Consider the following 20,986-nt stretch of genomic DNA (forward strand, 5'->3'; position numbering starts at 1 on the left):
ATATTTTGGGAATAATTTAAACATAACTTTCTAATCTTATATAACTATTTATATTTAGAGTGTGAGACGCCACCAAATTACAAGTTCTCTCTCTTATTAAGGGGTCCAGACCTTCCACCACAGAGCTGCGGAGGAGGGTCTGGCTAGTCCACACAGCATTCCGGGATGAGAGTAAAACGTTTATTGGGATTTCTTTAAACCAATCCCAATCGTCATGGGCGGTGCAAAGCGCCTGACGGAGCCACTGTGCCTCTGCAAAATAGTCTCAGGAAGGAACTTGTTTTGGTGGAACATGTGTACGTTTGAAATTAGTTTTAGTCGTGCAACAGAAAATTCAGATTGGACAGATAGTCTAGCTAGCTGTCTGGATTTACCCTGCAGAGATCTGAGGAGCAGTTAACCATAGTCCTCACAAATTGATCGGAGTTTAAAATTACAACACAAAGAAAGCAGAAGGTGACGGACATCTGGCCGAAAAGAGTGACATCTGGCGGATTCTCCGAAGGCACTGTAGCAATCCCGGAAGTGGAACATCGTGGATATAGACTAGGGGCCCCCTAACTCTCATACAGCCCTCCCAAGACAGAGGATGATCTAAAATCTCCTCATCGAGTACAGGTTTGAGGAAATCCACACAGGTTGACCAAGGAGCAGTGGATTCATGCAGAATGACCAAGGTGTGGTGGACCTCCGGGGTGGGGGGGGGGGCAGTGGGTCTCATTGACATGCAGGCATGGCAGGTGTAGGTACAAGGACCGTTATGGGACTTTGATGCGGGATGAAGACCAGTAGAGGGGATTCTGCATGAACACGTGGACACGGCATGCGGGACATGTCTGTTTTTTCCACAGCCACCGCTCCATGCACTGAAACACATTTTAAAAGAGTTTATTACATCTGTTGTTTGTGTATGATTTCTGCAGGTATTGATTTGCCTCACTGATGCCAGGAGCTAATTTCCAACATGCTAGAGTAAGCATATGCACAACAGGATAAACACTCTATGCTTTACTCGATTGTACATTCACTGTATTCCTGAAGGAGTGCAGTTATAAAAGAGTCCAAGCAATTTCCTCTGGTATAAGGAAGTTATAAAGCAGGTAATTTAAAGTACATTCAAGTACTAACAACACTAAAGTTATGACTGAACTCAAAAACACAAATCATTTTGGACTTCATTAATGCAACTTTGTCATTCAAAATGACAAAAATAGTCACAACTTACTGGAAACAGTAAACAAATCACAACCTTGACAAATGAATGCAAGTTACTGTATGTGCCATATGAAATGTCTTTTGTAACAACATTTCACACATTTCAAACTAAATTATATTGTAGTTCTGCTGAAAGACTTTTTAAATGTGGTAAAAGGACAATATTCTCCATGTGTGATAATAATTTGATGAATAACCAGAAATATATTGGCTAGATTGTCACCCAGTAACAACCTGCGTCATAGATGAACATAAAGTATACCATTACATGACCTGTGTACAACTTGACATGCATTTTATAATACTATAAAGCAAATATTTTATACATCTTATTTATAAAAGAGGCACATATTCTTTGCCAGTGTTCAAGTAGCATATACTTCAATATGGCAGTCGGTAAATAAAAGCTATTACAAGCAGGAAACTTTAAGCATTGGTCATTTATTTTAATCAAATATTACCTTAGGTTTTTCCTAATAAGAATTTCCTAAAATTCCACACAAAAAAATATTCTTGCAAAAATTCATATTTTTTAAAATGTTTTTACAATTATGATTCCTAGATCCTCCTAAATTTGACCTTTGACACTTAGGAGAAAGAGTGGTAATCACTCCAAAGCAGACATAGCGAAGGGGCCCACAGGACAGCTTTACAGGTTCAGGTCAGCTATAGTCAAGGCCCTGAGATTTTAACACTTGAACGTCACACCATGTAGAAGTAAAAAGTTCAGGAGACAATCCTGATGTTTGGCCCATGGGTGCAAAATCCTCCATTTTTACACCAACGAGTCACCTCCTCCCACCGACTGATATCAGCGATGTCTACGCAGGGAAAGTTGACGGCAGGGTGTGTGCGGCTCCTTCTCCATGGAGATTGGCCCGTCTGATGAATACCTCCTCTCATCCGAGAGTCTCCTCACCTGACAAGCGACTGCTTCACTGCCGCTGCGGGGCCGACACTGCTCTAACCTCTGAGCCTCCTTTAGCACCCACCAGACGGAGACATCATGATCAGTTAAGTGTCAAGTCCTCAACTGTTAGAGTGCTCCATGCTTCCACAACACAGATAGGTTTCAGGTGCAGGCAGATTGTTTTCAGACCACTCCACATCATGCATATCCAGGAATGAGCTGCCATCATGCACCCTTGATTTGATATTTGACATGCTGGGACTGGAGTGAACAAGTGAACACGCAATGGGAAGGTAAACATAGTGTAGTGCAAACATGCAGTGAGAAGATGTTTTACCTCTTTATGGAAGCGGTGTTCACAGTGCAGCTCTTGAACTCCCTCTCCGCCCTTCCGCATGTCGTCATAACAGATCAGGCACAACTTGTCGTCACCATTCTGGCAAAAAAAAAGAATCAACTTTCATTTTAAAGCTCAACCTCTGACCAAAATCAATTGTAGTACTACAATAATTAAAGATATATTGTGTTGTATGAAATCCAGCTCTGTGCCATCTTAGTGTGTGCAGATGAGCGGTGTTTGGCTGCCCACCGTGGCTCCGAGATCAGCTGATGCCCACCGGATGAGGTGAAGTGCTGCTCCGCTCCGTGGAGAGCAGCGACACGACGAGAGGCCACACTAAGATGACACAGAGATGGTTTAAAATCTGCAAAGTATTCCTTTGAGTATTGTATCTGGTATATTTACAGTATTAACATTGTCTGGTTGCACTTTACTCCCACAACTTGTGTCCTGTTAAAAAAGTGAAAGGGCTAATAGATATGAAGCTTGAAGTTGACATTGATGACCAAACACAAATGCACAACAATCCAGCTTTTATTTTGAAAGCTTTGTTGGATTTGAAATCCAGAAATCCTCCAAATGATGTAATGTAAAATTTTTAAATACCCAAATACAAAATACATAATTGATCTAGCCCTTAATAAAAATGTGAAATATCTATACAGTAGTATCACCAAAGATGCAGTGCTAGTAAAGAAAACTGTAAAAACTGCTTACATTTTCATTAGCATTATAATATTTCTACTCACCGCAGACATGGTCCTCTTATCACGGAGAAAAAGTCTCTTCTGGAAAGACTCTGTGAGCTCTGGGATAGTGGTGATGCGGTTCTCTGGGATGGCTGACTTGGAGCGGCTGTTGTCGTCTGAGGAGGTACAACGAGTTCTCTGGTGAGGCCGGACCTCCCCCTTCTCCTCTCGCATTTTGATGTGGCTCGGGGTGGCTGCCATTGTCACTGTGTGGAGCCTGTTTAACTTCATGGCATCTAATTGTGACTGTGGACCACACAGAGAAGGACAATACGTGCTAAAGCTCAACTCAAAGGGAAACAATAGTGTAATATTTCTATGTTTCCCTTTAGAGCTGAAAATGTGAGACAGACAGACAGACGGACAGACGGACAGACGGACAGATGGACAGATGGACAGACGGACAGACTCACTCTCATAGAGAAACAGACAGACAGTCAGATGACCATGCTAAGATTTTGTCTGTGAATTAAATTAATCAGCCCTAAATTTTTTAAGTAACATGTTTGCAAAGCACATGATTGTAGCATCTGATTATAGTTGGCTTCTCGACCCAGGTCATTGATTTACATGATTTACACAACAGCATTTACATGATTACACTTATATGTTGCAAAACAGGTATGTTGAGGGTCCCTGGATGCTGTAAAGACTGTATTACAAAAGTAAGGATTAATTAAGAGTACTCCAGGGATGTGTCACACTATGTTGGTATAACATTTCAATGGAATTGTACCTTGTACAATTTCATATGACAAATAGAACTGATTGATTGATTTCAATAAAGTTTGGGGTACTCACAAGAGACCTGACGCAGCAGACGCCGGGCTATCTTGACTCCTACATTTCCCAAAGTGCACCTCAATAGCATCTTTTAGTAAGATCCTCCCTTCCTAGTAAAGGTCCACCACTTTCCCCAATTTGTAACTCAGATTTTCTTCAATAAATCTAAAGTCTCCAAGCTAAATCTAAGATATGTGTAAAATCAGTGCAGTGGCCCTTTAATAACTCAAATGCAAGACAAAAAACAGCGTCTAAAAAGATTGCATTACAGTACACATCTATCTTCTTGGATTAATAGTATGGTCATTTGGCTCGTGCCTTCACTGGATTAAATGTTCAAATTGATCTGTGTTGGCAGAAGCAAGCTCAGGATTCACATTTAAAAAGAAAATCTGATTTTCTGCCGAGCTGCAGCCATCAGGACTTTGCTTGACACCACCTAGAGGCCGATCTCTAGGAGTATGTGTCGTCATATCTCTTATCAGCTGCTTTTGTTTCACTTAACCTGTAAAACATCAATTTTATTTTGGTTGCCAAGGAATAAAACTACAAATGTATACAAAATATAAGTGCAACTCTAATCCTGGAAGAATATGCCACAAAACTTCTTTTATAAAAATAAAAACATAATGAAGCACGTGCACGCAGTCCATCTGCACAAGTCCATCTTAAGTACACAGGGTATCTGTTTACAGTTTGGTCCACATCCACCTTTTTAAATTGTCCTTGACCATACTGAGTACCTACTGTATGAGCCACAACCGTGCTGCTGTGTAGCTGGCACTGACCTTTGACCTCCCTATGACAGGAGGCAAGTGATAAGTCAATTCCCTTATGGCAATGAATAAAGTAGTGCACTGTTCTATACAGTAAATGCCCTACATTTGCGTAAGAGCTCTTACATGCAACAGTCAATGACTAAACATCGTTGAATGCACTTTTTACTTTGCATAAACACATGTATCTGTGCATGTGTGTGTTTAAGTGTGTGCTGGGGCAGCGTCATATACTTGTGCATTAGCAGACATTATTTATGTAAGCCTGGTGGAGGCAAACTACAGGCCAGAACTAGGGCTGAGTTCAAATAATCAATTCTCCAATTAAAATCGATCTTTGTTTGAGTGATGGGATATTGATTAATAAAATCCAGAAATCAATCTTTTAATACTTTTTTTCACTTCTTTTCACCATATATATATATATATATATATATATATATAAAGTAAAAAGTACTTTAAACTAACTTTTTGGTGGTCAATTCTTAATATAAACAATAACCTGGTGCATCATAAAATAATATGTGAGCGTTGCTTCTTGCTTGTACAATTTACAGCATTAGTTCTCTGAGAATCTCTTTTATATCCAAGCAAAACTGGTATTGTAACTGAAATGTTCCTAACCTAATTGATACTGAATTAAATCAGAAATTTACTCGAATCGGGACCTTGTGAATCGGAATCAAATCGATTTGGGGAATCATTGGCGACACCCAGCCCTACTCAGAACTATTGTTCTGTTGGTTTTTTCCGATACCGGTGCTAAAACAATACTTTCAAAACGGTGCCTAAATGGTGCCTGATTCACTACTTTAATAAAAAAAAGTTTAGCACAAAACGACAGTCTTTGACATTAAAGACCGGCTTGTTTATTGCTAAGGCCATATGATCAATTTTAAATAATTTATTTTGTGCCACTTAATTTAATTTAAGTAGCACCAAAATGAGGCACCGAAATCTGCTTTGCCATTTGGCCGGTAGATACCAGTTGTATAGGAACTGGTGCCAATGGTTTTGGTACCCAACCCTATAGTCAGAACACCCTATTACTAAACACTAGAACAGACCTATATAGCCTGCATAGTGCTCATACCAACTTGTTGATTTTCCAATATCTGCACAGTGTACACATGCATTAATCTACTGTCATTGTCTGCCAAAATATAAATGGGTTCATGCTTTATTACTTATATATTATTTACATAAGTCTATACATTCCCCACGCTGACATATTAGATTTTGATTAAGGTACATACAGTTTTTTGTTATAGGTTTATCTTTAAAGACATTGATATTAACAAGTTTACCTCAGTTTAAAAACATTCTGTGCTGTGGTCAAAGGTTGTTTTTCTTAATGGCAGAAAGAAAGTGTGTTACGGCTGTTTGTATGTCAATACAAACACATATTGTACACTGAACAAAGAGACGTGCAATGCTGGTGGTCCTTACCACAGTCGGGAGTGATGCTCTTCGATCACCGTGTATTTTTGCAGATCTTCTGAAACTGCGTTTCCTGTCTCTGGAGTGTCCACCTTCTGCTCCGTGACCCCAGTAACTACTCATCCATTTTGTGAAGTTACCATCATCATCATCATCGTCGACCATGAGGGAAGAAGGCAGGAGCCTGAGAGACATGATGGGAGTTGTGCAGGGAGCCTCTTGGTGTAGCAACTCTGAGCACAGCCGATAGAAGTGTGATCCCAGCCGAGTGGTACAGAGGGTAAAAACAATGCTGAGCTGACCTACTAAGCCCCGGCTGACTTGCTGCTCTGCTACACAACACTGTCCCACGGGGCAAAGGTAACAGACTTCAATTTGATCCTTCTGGAGCCCTCAAACACTGTATTTTGTTATTCTTGGATGAGCCAAAAATAAACTGCAGTCTTTAAATAAGTGAATCCTCTATAATCTATTTAACGTGGCTGGTAGAAAGTAAACATGGAGATGATGGGAATAAACAGGGAGGCAGAAGGCAGAGATGAGCAGCTAGTATTTTCAAACTGGGTGGGTGATGTGAACACTGCTTTTAATCTTTCCATTACAGTCATGGGCCTGGGGGTAGACAACTGAAAGTCCAATTTCCCCATACTTTCCACTCATCAAACCTGTCAATAATTATGGAGTGCAGGCTACCCTGTCTACCGCTGTGCACTGTGCGCCTGGGGCTTGTTTAATACAGGACAGAGAGGGAGCATATCTTTTCATGTTACACTGCGCACTACTATACTATATTTTCTTTATATTTGCCTCCAATTGTTTCAAAATTCTCCTTTGTGATATAAGAGAAATTCAACTGTGTATGCACAATACAGCAACTGGAAAAGCAACATTGGCACAAGTTGGAAGCAAAATATTCATAAGCACACATTTTATGAAGTTGTACCGGACAATAGGTTTACGTTTTCCACCAAAGAGTATATGTCATTAGTTCACTTTTGATACAATGCCATACTGTATCACCCATAAGACACAGTTTACAGTATAATTCGAAGATAAGTTGTGCAGATTAATTTCAGGTGAGAAACTCTGACTCTGAAAAACAGATATTATAACATATTATTTATTCTACACTTTTAATGAATTTAAGAGAGAACATATTTTGACCAGGATTAAATATGTAACATGCTAAAGAGTCATAGTGGAGTCATAGTACTTGGAGTCATCAGAGTGCTCTGAAAGTGACACACGGTGTGCACTGAACATGCTATTTAGTGTTATCCCACTCCAATACTTTGTGTGGTCCTATAAATTTGTAAATGTGGGGGGGCACAAAACAGGGGATCTAGGGGTCGTCCACATGAAAAAGGTTTTTGATTTGAATCCCATTTCCTGCATTTCTACATACATTTATAGGGACTGCGGTGATACAAAATCCAGGAAATAAGTAAGTTGACCATAATGATAAATTATGCCAGAAAGAATAGTACTAAACTATGCATAAGAAAAATATGTCTTAATTTCTTTATTGCTTAAAATAGGGGCCAATCACCGAGACTTATGAATAAAATAATATCAAACTAATTTAAAACTGGATTTTGAAAAGTGTGGGGTTTTAAATTAGTTTGATATTATTGACATGTCCCTCCTGTCCCCAGTGAAAATTATGCCCTACAGGCTCTTTATATATTCCTATATGATACTAGAATATACAAATCTGACATGCAAATGACCCAATATTTTTCAATGACTGTAAAATAATACAGTGGTTTAAGTTACAGTGTTGTAAACTAGAGGATCAGATTTGAGAGGCTGCCACTCAGTGAAATCCTATTGACTACAACTGATTGAACTTGTTTTGGATTTAGTATGTGTCAGAAATCTACTAAATAGTTTTTGGAACCCAGACCAATAAGCCAGAGAATAAGAGAACAACAACAAACTGCATGAATAAAATGTACTCTGCATGAGCATCTAAAGATAATCTGATTCAGTGATCTAACTGGAATCATTTCGGATATTTAAGTAGTTGATTTGTTAAGATTTACATTTTCATAGTACCTTACTTCCCAGCATTATAGGAGCACAGGCACGTCTCAGTGGTCAAAGAGAACCAAACATCTAGTGGCGGTAAACTAAGCCAGGCTGTGCTAACAATAGCAGGCCCATTTTACAGACAGAGAGTCAGGAATAGCTAGAAGATCAGACATCCTTATTGTAACCTCTGTCCGTAGCGTCACTTCCCCCTCTTTAAAGCAACAATATCAGCAGGGTCATTGAAGAGACGCGCACCACAAATGGAATATCGAAGGTTATTGTGTCTGATCACGTGTTGGAGTTTACTGGCAAAATTGATTTTATTACTTTTCAAAACAAGCTACTGTGTCAGTGATGGATTATTCTGAGGGCAGCAACATGTTTTAAGCTACTCCACCAGGACAGTTTAAAATGTACACTATTTGTACGTACTGTATTATTAATTTAGTATGAATTTGAAAAACTGTTTATCAAGTACAAAAATGTTGCTTTTTGATTTGGTACAAATGCAAAAACAGAATAAAACGATATGTGCCCGACTGTTCAGTTGCAGCATAATTGACAGCATGTCCTTAAATTATAGAACACCACATGTGGGAATAGTTGTCCTATCAAAGGTCTATGTTGCTGCAAGGACAGGACTCTTCATTACACCGGCTTTCCTCTGAATACAGTTGACTTTGAAAACTGTTCAGTGCTGGTCACTGTGAGGACAGATGGCCTTGGGGACAAATTGAGTAGTCAGGCCCCAGCACCGACCAGATAGACCAACACAAGGCTTTAAAATGGGACAGACAGGTGACTGAACTTGCCAAAGAGACAAAACACACACACACACACACACACACACACACACACACACACACACACACACACACACACACACACACACACACATACACACTCCAAGTCATATCATAAATCCACATTGATCCGGATAAAATTAGAGTGTTGGTGTTGGGGCTGGAAAATTGTGCAATTTGAAACGAAAATAGCCTTCACTATTTGAAACTATGACTACACTGCGGTACTCTGTCAACACTAAGTATTTTTATGACAGCAAAAAGCATTTTCCACAATGTATTGAAACTAAAAAGTTGACAAAAGTATCAGCACTGACACCTAGTGGCTGCAGTCAACCTGCATACCGGAAAATGAGTAATTAATTAACTTAACTTAATTGATCTGTGTTATATATTTAAAAAAACATCATTACTTTGGTCCGATGTTGATTTAAATGATTGATCACAAACTGACTGTCACATTGCCTTATTACATGTAAAACAGGGATTCAAACATTGACCGAGAAAAGCAGGTAGCTGCATCAGCAGGAGCCTTCATGTTTTTGTTCACTAACGGGTTAATTAAATCAGATAGCCTAAATATGTTTCTCGTGTGTAGACATGTATGAGTGACGCACATTTCAAACTAATTTTACACTTCACTGAACACTATGAGTGAGACTACAGTGCAGCATCGGCACAATCCCAGATAACTATTAAAATGGGCTGCTGTAGACCAGATTCACCATTTATCATACTTTTCAGTTTACCGCATCTGATGTTTGGACTACAAATGCTACTGTCGTACTACAACTACACACGGCCCCGTGGCTTTTCCGACAGTATCCCATGATTCCTCGGTGTGTCTGTGACCTCGCAGAGCACAGGAAGAAGAAGCGGCGCTCGCTCACGCTGTCTGGTGGTGGTACTGTACTGGCTGCTAATTTGCTCGGTTGTAGATCATGGCTGCTTCTAAGCCAGTCGAGCCACAGTCCGGGACTGGACTACCCCGCTGGCAGCTGGCACTTTTAGTCGGGACACCTATAGTGCTGGGAGTGGGGGCGGTTTACCTCTGGAATCGCAGCAGGACGAACGAAAGAAAAGGGACCGGGGAGCGGAAAACTCCAGAAGGTAGCGCCAGCCCCGTGCAGGGCCAAGACGGCGCAGCTCCAGCCAGCCGAGAGCAGGAGAACATGGTAATGTTACTGTTGCCTAAATACTGCTCTTTCCTCTGAAGTTAATGTAACATTCCCCACATTAGCATTATCTGCCTTGGTGCAGTGCGTACACTTATCTGACTAAACGTGTCATTGCCGTCCGTCAAGGACACCTAACGTTACCGACACTGTCAGTGACAGCTACCTTCACCAGAGCAAGGCCAATGGCAACCGGTTCATCCGTGGTGGATTAGCCAATGTTAATGGCTACTAGCTGGGTTAACCAGCCGAACCAGCCCGGTTAGCATGAGCGACATAGCTGAATGTTTGCAGCGGGTAGCTAAATAATGCGCTGAAACACCTTTATGAACAAAATGGCAAGAACTAAGCATGGCTTTGTAACGTTAACTTTAATGATTTGGCCATGCTAGCTAACGTTATCTACTTAGAAAGTCAAGAGGGCGGGGATGGCTGTCACTTCTTCAGCCTGTTTTGGGCAGAGGCAGTTCTCTTAGATAGTATCAGGCTGTAGGTGACTGGCTGCCTGTCACCTTATTCAGTGTGCGGTATCATGCATGGGGAAAGTTAATGTGCAGAAACGCTAGCTAGCTTTTGTAGCCTGTATTACTTGCTGGTAGTTTATTTACAGTCCCGAGGCCAGAGTCTACCTTTTGGAGTGATTGTACTCTGCCAAATTGTTTTAAAACATTTTCAACAAAATTTAAGCTACACTCGGGCTAAAGTATAACTAAACAACTAGACATTTATCCAGCTTCAGTTTACTCACAGGTATATTGTCAGTAAGAGGTGTCTTTGGGCCGGCATATTTTTGTGTGACTGTTTTAAATCCCTCCTGCATTCACTAAAGAGATTAAACAGATGTCCATTTATAAGTTTGGCTTTCTAATGTCATGAAATGTGTAATTACGAGAACTTAATTAGTATGAGGTTAACTCACAAATAAGAGACCTATATTGTAAGTATGAGCCCATTATTTCATAATTGTGAGAAAGGGAAAATGTTATTTAACAGCTGTCACCCTTTGACAAAACCGACAGGATTTGTTTGAGATCATAGAGCATTGTGCAGGCATGATCATTCATTGAAAGTGTTAAGGTAAAAACAAAAAGAGCATATTGTTAGGCTATTATTCTGTAAACCACTTCACAGTTCAAACATGGACATTATCACTTGTGCCAAGTTTATATGTCTTTACTGTGTGTGCCATGTCAGTGTAATATACTTCTTTGTCCACCACTGGAAAAAATTTACCTGCTGACAGGAGGAGTCAGGGATTGAACCGCCAACCTTGTGATTATTGGACGATCCCTCTACCTCTTGAGTCACAGCTGCCCTGATAATTAGCAATTTTGGCCTGTCAATTTGATGGCATTCAATCCTTTACACATGCTTGCAGTTCAGTTGCACAGCCTATTGCAGTGTGAGATGCTATGGGAAAACCTAATTACTTAGAAAAACTGTCTTTAGTCTCTTTAATCCTTAAACCAGTCCACCGAGTCACAGGGGAGTCCATTTAATCAATAAATCTTACATTTTCCTCTCTCATTTAGAGCCCGTTGGATCGGGCCCAAGCAGCAAAGAACAAGGGCAACAAGTACTTCAAGGCTGGCAAGTATGAGAACGCCATCCAGTGCTACACAGAGGCCATTGCTCTCTGCCCCACAGAGAAAAAGACGGATTTGTCAACATTTTACCAGAACAGAGCAGCAGCCTATGAACAACAGGTTGGCAACACCTTGTTTTAAATCGCTGCAGAGATTGTTGTTAATATAAGAGACCCACCTTGTGTGCAACAATAAAAAAGCTACATTTTGAAATATCTTCATTATGTCTGAGGGAAAAAGTGTTTCTCAATATCATGTATTTCCCTTGCTGTAATGACATTGATTCTTTTGCAGAAATTAACAGTAAACTGTGATGTAGCTCTTTTTAGAGTATCATTGCAAGCAGGGAGCAACATCTATTTTTTTTGGCCACCAGCCAAATGGCTAGTGAATGTTCAAATTTAACCAACCACTCAATAGATTTTTTTTGGCTGGTGAGTGACGCAAATCTACTAGCCAATTGCATTTTTTACCGGCATTTGGCAAATGGTGCTAATTTTGTGCCCTGCTTACAAGTGTGTGTTGTATGTTGCAGTATGGCACATGTCCCTTTCTAAATGTCCCCAGGTGCTTGTAGATAGAAAAGTCAATAATTCTTGTTCTTCACTGAACTTGAAATATACCTGAAAAGGCTTCAGCGCATGCTAACTTCTTCTCACAACCTAAAGCCAGCATGCCTCGGCAGCTAACAGTTGTTACTCCTCTTTGGTCAATATGTAGCAGACTCTATGCAAATCAACATTCTCAAATCTTTCCACCCTCATGTTTGATTAAAAGTTTTCCTCTCAAAGGTAAATGCATTAGCTCTCCACATTATTATTTTTATTATTTATTGTTTATTTATCGGGGACATTACCTATAACATTATCGAAACCAAATGTGAGATATGCACGTTTTTTTAGGACGTCTAGCCTCCGCTAATTTGCAGTCCTTGTCCCTGGTCAGGCTTTTACAAAAACAATCACAGCAACAACACATCACAACAAACAGTCTATTAAATTCTCAAAGAATAAAATCAAATAAAAACAGAATTTACAGTAAAATTGTGTCGCTAAAGGACACCATTAGTGCTCACATCTCTGTTGTTGTTTAAGCCATAGTTTGGCTTTTGTGTTAAACACTTTTAGTTGTAGTTCCTAAAGGGTAATGTTGAAACTTTGATACAGATGCTGTTCTGTCTGTAAAGATGAGTTAAATGGTCTTCAGCTATCATGTTCACTATAGGTCTCTAGGTCCACTTCAAAGCCTTCTCTGGGTAGTGGACAGTCCTCTGGACCCCTGTATATTCCGATGCAGATACGTTTTGGAAGATAACCAGCCCATAACTGTCATTTCAGATGAAATGGACAGAAGTGGTCCAGGACTGCTCGCAGGCTGTGGGAATGAATCCACGTTATATCAAGGCTCTGTTCAGGAGGGCCAAAGCTCTGGAAAAACTAGACAACAAGAAGGAGTGCCTAGAAGGTGAGACACTCCTCTTCTTATAAAAGTGTTCTTTTACAAGTCAAAATTAAAATGTGTGACAATTATTTACAGTCCGTTTTGTTCCCTGTGTATCCTCCAGACGTCACAGCAGTGTGTATTCTTGAGGCCTTCCAGAACCAACAGAGCATGCTGCTAGCAGACAAGGTTCTGAAACAGTTGGGAAAAGAGAAGGCCAAAGATAAATACAAGGTATTTGTCCACTATAGAGACATTTTCTTTTTTTAGGCATTTCCACCTTTTAATGGACAGGACAGCTAGGTGAGAGAGGGGAAAGACATGCAGGAAATCATCACAGGTTGGACTCAAACCCTGGACCTCTGCGTTGAGGCATAAACCTCTCAGTATATGTGTGCTTGCTCTACCAACTGAGCCAACCTGGCCACACTATAGAGATATTTGATTCAGTTTTATTTCTCTGAATTTAACAATTATTCTTTTTTTTATTTTTTTTACCCCTCTCCTGTAGAACCGTGAACCGATGATGCCCTCTCCTCAGTTCATCAAATCCTACTTTAGCTCGTTCACTGATGACATCATCTCACAGGCCCTGCAGAAGGGGGAGAAGAAAGATGAAGACAAGGACAAGGAGGGCGAGGCAGCCGACATCACTGAGAGGTTAGAGAATGTTTACTCGTAGCAACTAAATTGGTACCCTCCGGTTGTACCAGGAGGGACGGAGGGGCTGCTGGCATAGGGTAAGATGCTGGAAATGTTTCACAGGGATCTTTGTCCTTGTGTTGAATCGATTGGGAGAAGAGAAGAAAAAAGTAACCTTTTTGTTTTTAATAATTATGCAGCCTTTTGGCTTTCACTAGCTGATAGTTTTAGTGTCTCTGAGCACAAGGAGTTGTATGACAAGCAGGACAGTGGGTGTAAAACCTATCTGTTTGTCAGGGGTCAAATGTTTTCATGCGATTTAAACAAGTACTTAAAAGAGACATAATTAAGTTTCAAAGTCAGAGGAGTGATTCCAGGTGCCTCTGGAGCCGGAGTAAAATTCCCGTTTATTTCACGGTTGAAACATGTCTGTTTTGATCTTTTTCTCCTCTTTAGCTCCGGCTACCTGAAGGCTAAGCAGTACATGGAGGAGGAGAACTATGACAAAATCATCAGCGAATGCACCAAGGAGATCGAGTCAGGTGGCCGATATACTGCAGAGGCCCTGCTGCTGCGTGCTACATTCTACCTGCTGATTGGTAACGCTACAGCTGCTCAGCCTGATTTGGACCGGGTGATCAACATGCAGGACGCCAATGTGAAGGTACGCTCTGTTTATTTGATTAGCCTGTTCTTAGCCAAGAATACCAGGACAATTTAACCCTTGTGTTGTCTTCGGGTCAAATTTGACCTGTTTTCACAGTTGTTGTTTTCGGAAATATGTTCTGCCATTTTATAATAATGAAGTGGTTTCAAAACAGTTTCCTGACTAAACATTCACGTATGTGTCTGTGATAATCCATCAACATATATTCATCTGATCTTCACTATAGTGAAAATAATTCATAATTTCTGCCTATTTTACTCCAAAATTAGGTCTAATTTTATGTACAGTAAATGTGGTTTATTGGCCATAAATTAACAGAAAGAGGAAAAAAAAAAAAAAAAGTTGCAAAACTATTGGTAATAAGTTACAATGAAGTTGGCTAGAAGGTGTACAGTAGAATTAGGTGATACAATACTTTATGAATTAGAAAAAGGCAAAATAGACCGAGAGTTAATTTTGTTGGAGGACAAGTGCATGGTCGACAGGAAGGCTACACAAGGGTTAAGTACTGGGAAAGTGGATTAGTAAGAAGGGACTACAAACTTATTGTATAGCCTATTGCTAACTTCTGGTAGCCTATGTTAAGGTTCAGTCGTATCTGCCATTTATCCTTAGGATTTAAGTAAAGGTACTGTGCAACACACCAATGTGGGGAATAAATCCCATGAGGTTCTCAGATCATTTCAGTGCAGTTCCTGGGACAGTTGGCCTGGTCTCTAAATATGGAGAAAAATACCCAAAAGAGGCATGGAGTGGAACACACTGAATCAGTCTTGACTTTAATTCATCCATTTTCTCCCAGTTTATCTAATGATTTGTACACGTACACAAAGACATCCTTTACAAAGGACTTTTGAACCTGACAGGTTCTCACTCTGTACTGTGGTCTAATTTTTACAGCTACGAGCCAATGCTTTGATCAAGCGGGGAAGCATGTACATGCAGCAGCAGCAGCCTATGCTCTCTACACAAGATTTCAACATGGCAGCTGAGATTGACACACGCAACCCTGATGTCTATCACCACAGGGGTCAGGTAAGAGTGGTTAAATTGTTTAATAAAAAAAAAAGTTTAGCCCCGTTCTAATGTGGTTTTTATATCAGTCCTGAGTGATCCGATCCCAAGTTGACAGTGGACCTGGCCGTAGAATGTCTCCACATGCGTCTTTGAGGGACCACTTGTGATCAGATATCACTTCCCTGCTCTTTATACAAATAAACACCTAGATCATTTCTGTTTGCATATAGGCTACAGTGAAAAATAGTAGAGCTGGGTAATATATTGATATTATATTGATATCGTGATATGAGACGAGATATCGTCTGAGATTTTGAATATCGTAATATGACATAAGTGTTGTCTTTTCCTTGTTTTAAAGGCTGCATTACAGTAAAGTGATGTGATTTTCTGAACTTACCAGACTGTTCCAGCGGTTCTATTATTTGTCTTTAACCACGTAATCATTATATTCACATTACTGATGATTATATATCTTATCTCATTGTGTAAATATTTAGCGAAAGCACCAATTGTCAACCCTACGATTCTGTCGCAATATCGATATTGAGGTATTTGGTCAAAAATATTGTGATATTTGATTTTCCTCATATCGCCCACCCCTAATAAATAATTGTTATGCCCCGTGCCGGAGACAGTCGTGGCCGGGGGCATTATGTTTTCAGATTGTCCATCCGTCTGTACTTTACGTCCGTGCGTTCCTTTCTTGTGAACGCGATTACATGGACCCCCTGGAGGGAATTTCTTCAAATTTGGCACAAATGTCCACGTCCTTTTGTTATCGCGGATGGGCCATTGACTCATCACACTTCTCCATCTCTATAGTGCTGCGTTAATCTCTAAAGCAGCAAGGACACACACAGCCCCCACACACACTATTCACAGCCAGATAGCTTATCCCATGGAAGCCTATATAGGACTTAATTCAAATGATATCAAAATACATTATCATTTTAATATAGTCATATAATGACCATACAAGGATGTGAAAATGAAAATTGGATTTTTACATTTTAATTTTAATTTTGACTCTAAAAACACATACATTTGTGGAAAATGATAATGCTATTGTGGAATTACATTTTCAATTTCACATTTACATTATCATTTGAATTAAGTCCCATATAGGCTTCCATATTATCCAACAGCTTGAAATAACACAAAACTGCACAACTCACACCAAAATGTGCTATTTTTTTCACTGCCACCTGATGCAGTAAGTGTGTGTGTGTGTGTGTGTGTGTGTGTGTGTGTGTGTGTGTGTGTGTGTGTGTGTGTGTGTGTGTGTGTGTGTGTGTGTGTGTGTGTGTGTGTGTGTGTGTGTGTCAACATGAAATCTCGAAGGTTTCTGTGGTTATGAAAAAAAAATCTATTTGGTTCTGTCTGAATTTGTTTTGAGTTGTAAGCAGCGTAAAACCTAAAAGGCATGAAACACATGCTGAAACATTGAAATCAATTTCAGAATTTTTATTTTGGCAAGTAAACTAAATGGTAAATAGAGAACGACAATATGTCCCCCTCAATATTTATATTTGTCTCAATACATAAAACATATCAATAATAATGAGGGAATCATGAAATTTTTTTAATCACAACGTTCATTGGCGTGGGCTATGGCGATTTTAGTGTTAAGTCTGTGTTCAGCTCAGCAGCCTACTTTTGTAGATTGAATCTCTATTGTTTAGTAAGTTTAGTTTCATCCTTGTTTTATAGGAGTTGTATTAAGTTACTGCTGATGAAGACCCAACGTTTCCTGATTTTGTTGCTTCATAATAAAAGCTTTTAAATAACAAAATAACGCAGACTTTTATTGTGAAGATTTTATAGGAAATGAAACGCGTTATCCACCATAACAGCCACTCACTGGCGTCTACATAGCACCAGCAGACGTTGCGACGTAAGAAAAGGAATGGCTGTAGTAATATCCTACATATTTGTTAATTTGGGTATGTTTATTAAACTAAAAATGAGGTTACTGTCTACCGGCAGTCCGTGGGGGCCAGCTCAGCAGTCTTTTCAAGGCAACCTCGGGGCACAGAGCTCCAGAGAGCCGGCAGCACCACATGTGGTCTGGGTGATCAGATCTCTATGCATCCTCAATGCCTCCTGGGTGTCTTCACATCTGTACTTAGAGCCGTCTACTTGTGATCATATCACTCAGACAGATGTTAATACCAGGTTAGACTGGAGACTACAACATTTAACGTTTGTTAACTGATTAGCTGTCGGTTGACAACTACTAAGTTAACGTTTGAAATGTCTTGCTATAGTGCTCTATTTAAAGTCTCTATTTCCTTTCAGCTGAAAATCCTGCTGGACCAGGTGGACGAGGCGGTGGGAGACTTTGATGAGTGCATCCTGCTCAGGCCTGACTCTGCTCTCGCCCAGGCTCAGAAATGCTTCGCTCTTGTAAGTTCCGGGTAAAGATCATCAAAATAGCAAGCATGCCATTATCTAACCTATCAAATACATAAACTTAATTTTAATTTCAACCAGTTCTGCTGCCGGTTGCGTTAATGGCTGCTACAATTCGAGATTAGCTGCTGAGTTTCTTTTCTTTTTTGTGCTCTTCAGTACAGACAAGCATATACTGGAAACAACCCGTCACAAGTACAGACAGCCATGGACGGTTTTGAGGACGTGATCAGAAGGTTCCCCAAGTGTGCTGAGGGCTACGCTCTTTATGCCCAGGTAAAGAATCCAAAACTTGATTTTCTATTTACACATCAATGGGAGCTTTAGTTCTCATTCGCTTTGCCCATCTTCTGTTTGATTTAGACAGAAAATAGCAGCTATAGGTCTTGTTGATGTGTTCAACATGACCGTTTGTGAATTTTTTCAGGCTTTGACCGACCAGCAGCAGTTTGGAAAAGCAGACGAGATGTATGACAAGTGCATTGAACTAGAACCAGACAATGCAACCACATATGTCCACAAGGGGTAGGCATTTTCCCTTTTTGGAAGGCCTGTTGTTAATATAACATGTGATTTGTATGTGTAATTAATCACCAGTTAATAAAAATTCAATATATATCCAGTTTGTTACAGCTTCAATGGAAACAAGACCTTGACTTGGGTCTAGAGCTCATCAGTAAGGCCATTGAAATTGACAACAAATGTGACTTTGCCTATGAAACTATGGGAACCATTGAAGTTCAAAGGTGAGATAAATAACTTGACTCAGTTCTCACATAGAACACTTCTTGAAGTGGTTGAAATCATAACAAGAGCATTTTTCTTTTCAGGGGAAATCTGGACAGGGCAATCGAAATGTTCAACAAGGCAATTAACCTGGCCAAGTCTGAGATGGAGATGGCCCATTTGTACTCGTTATGTGATGCAGCGTACGCCCAGACAGAAGTGGCAAGGAAGTATGGGCTGAAACCTCCAACACTGTAACGTCTCTGCCAATCCATCGCCAATCTCAATTTTCATTGCTGAACCTAACTGTGGTATATGCAACTGTATTTGATTATTAATTTAATGTGAATATATACGTTGTTTCATTAAATTAAAGGGGTTTGTTAAGAAGGATTTCTATTCACAATCGAGCCGAGGCTGTGATCCAGGCTTCTGGTTGACTTGGTGGTTTGTCAGGGTGGGGGCTCTTAACTGACACAGCCCTTTGCTGACACTTTCAATTCAACAAGAACACTGTCATCAAACCTTTTTATTGCTCAGAATAAAGAGAAAGATAGTGTAATCTAGAGAGAAAAACATACATGAATGGCCATGTATACCTGTCTAAATTAATAGTAACTATGTGAAATGTAAGTGAACTGAGATGTGTGCAGTCCGTCGAACCAATTACTGACTTTAAGGTTTTTGCGACACTTAAAATCTACAGAAAATACTGTGAGAGCTTTATGTAGTTCTAATGGACTGTTCACATTGTTAATTTATGCTGATCTGAAGTGTTGTCTCTAAACATACACTATCAGTTCCGAATGCAAGGTTAAAAGTCTAGTCAAATGTGTAGTGTCTGTGTTTGTAATGCTGGAATTGATCCTACGGATACTGGGCTACAGAGAGGTTTAGTTTAGCATCCGGAATGATTTTTTTTTAGTTTTTTTTTTTTTTTAATTATGGGATTGCCTGTTTTCTTTTTTTATATACTTTGTGCAGCATGTTCACTTTATAAATAAATGTAAATGCAATGCTCGGGCTGTCTTGAACACTAGGAAAACCCCAACTATAAGAGACTTTGGGCAAAACACTTTGGATTAGAAAAACTTAACCAACATGTTTGGTTTTTTGAAAATGTTATTTTTGAATTGTCTCTAGTTTCAGAAGATGTCACAAGGGATTGGGCTATTCAGTGGTTTTTCCTAGCTCACTTTAATCAAACATGATTTATTTTTTATTTTATTGTAAAAAGATTATTTTTCATGCTACATTACAGTTTTTGACAGAGTAACCTTAAAACAGTTGTTTTATTTTTTCTGTCCTTTTCAAATTCTATTCTCACAACCCAAGCCTTATTGTTTCTAACCCACATGCATCCCTGAGAATATCTTGGTCCAGTGTATGATGTGGTACTCAAGTAACATCTGTACTTTGTAAAAAAATAAAATTAGCCACCACTGCTGAATGTTTGTATGTTTGGAGTATTTTCAACTTTTAAAAAACTAAATTATAAATGTTCTGTGACATTCATTTATCCAGCAGCAGTTATGGCTACATTTTATTGAATGTGTGGTAATACCAAGGAACCAAATCGTGCATTCCAGCTGCCGCTGGTGAGGACTTCTCAGCATAAATCATCTGTCTTAAACTTACAGAAAAAAACTAGAGAAATTGATGTAACCGTCAGTAGATATCAATAAAATATTGGCTGTTTAATAGAAATGACACTGACATTCTTCATCACGGATATGTATGGTGACCAAAGTAAAAGAGAAAATGAATCCTAATAAAGTTATAATTCCTGGAATGAATCTCACCTTTGCAATTTTCTTCTAGGCTGTACAGCCTTACATTCTGCAAGTCAATGTTCAATAATTATATTTTCTTTTCAGGCCTTTATTTGATAGAACAGGTTAGATATGAACGGGGAGAGGGGGGGGGGGGGAATGACATGCAGCAAAGGGACACAGGTCGGAACCGAACCCGCAGCTGCTATGGCGAAGCCTAAGCTCTGTATATGGGTGCGCGCTCTACCAGGTGCGCAACCCAGGCGCCTACACTTACAACTCTTAGTTAAAAACTGCACTCCGTTTTAATGCTTTGAAACTTTATTTTCTTAATATTCTTGCTATTTAGTGTTTGATTTCGTGATCTGTAAAATATTGTAAATATGCTGTAATTATGCTGCTCAATACTTGTAATAGACATCTTGATGCTGCCACCTACATGCAAAGAAGGTCTTGTGCCACCTGCAAGCAATGAGTTACTGCAATTTTTATATCT

The 20,986-nt window shown here is 39.7% G+C and overlaps 2 protein-coding genes across 4 annotated transcripts; one reads left to right on the top strand and one right to left on the bottom strand.

Annotated features, from left to right (window-relative positions):
• Nucleotides 1-414: 414 nt before the first annotated feature.
• lnp1 (leukemia NUP98 fusion partner 1) lies at nt 415-6,795 on the bottom strand. 3 transcript variants are annotated; one of them, XM_039810493.1, is made up of 5 exons: nt 6,223-6,795; nt 3,215-3,460; nt 2,715-2,801; nt 2,463-2,561; nt 415-866 (listed from the first exon to the last, which is right to left on the bottom strand). In XM_039810493.1, exons 1-5 carry the CDS (start codon nt 6,406-6,408, stop codon nt 759-761), a joined length of 726 nt encoding a protein of 241 aa, XP_039666427.1. In that variant the 5' UTR covers nt 6,409-6,795; the 3' UTR covers nt 415-758. The 3 variants fall into 3 exon arrangements, with proteins under 3 accessions (XP_039666427.1, XP_039666426.1, XP_039666428.1); XM_039810492.1 differs by lacking the exon at nt 415-866 and adding an exon at nt 1,637-2,194 and having other exon boundaries at nt 6,223-6,794; XM_039810494.1 differs by lacking the exons at nt 415-866; nt 2,715-2,801 and adding an exon at nt 1,637-2,194.
• Nucleotides 6,796-9,883: 3,088 nt separating this feature from the next.
• On the top strand, nt 9,884-19,044 carry tomm70a (translocase of outer mitochondrial membrane 70 homolog A (S. cerevisiae)). Its single transcript, XM_039810495.1, has 12 exons — nt 9,884-10,225; nt 11,758-11,931; nt 13,149-13,275; nt 13,376-13,485; nt 13,763-13,911; nt 14,350-14,557; nt 15,461-15,595; nt 17,879-17,986; nt 18,152-18,268; nt 18,420-18,517; nt 18,616-18,738; nt 18,823-19,044. Exons 1-12 carry the CDS (start codon nt 9,992-9,994, stop codon nt 18,974-18,976), a joined length of 1,737 nt encoding a protein of 578 aa, XP_039666429.1. The 5' UTR covers nt 9,884-9,991; the 3' UTR covers nt 18,977-19,044.
• The last annotated feature ends 1,942 nt before the right edge of the window (nt 19,045-20,986 follow it).

Source organism: Perca fluviatilis, chromosome 9 (genome assembly GCF_010015445.1).
Source record: "Perca fluviatilis chromosome 9, GENO_Pfluv_1.0, whole genome shotgun sequence".
In the NCBI taxonomy this organism is placed as follows: domain Eukaryota; kingdom Metazoa; phylum Chordata; class Actinopteri; order Perciformes; family Percidae; genus Perca; species Perca fluviatilis.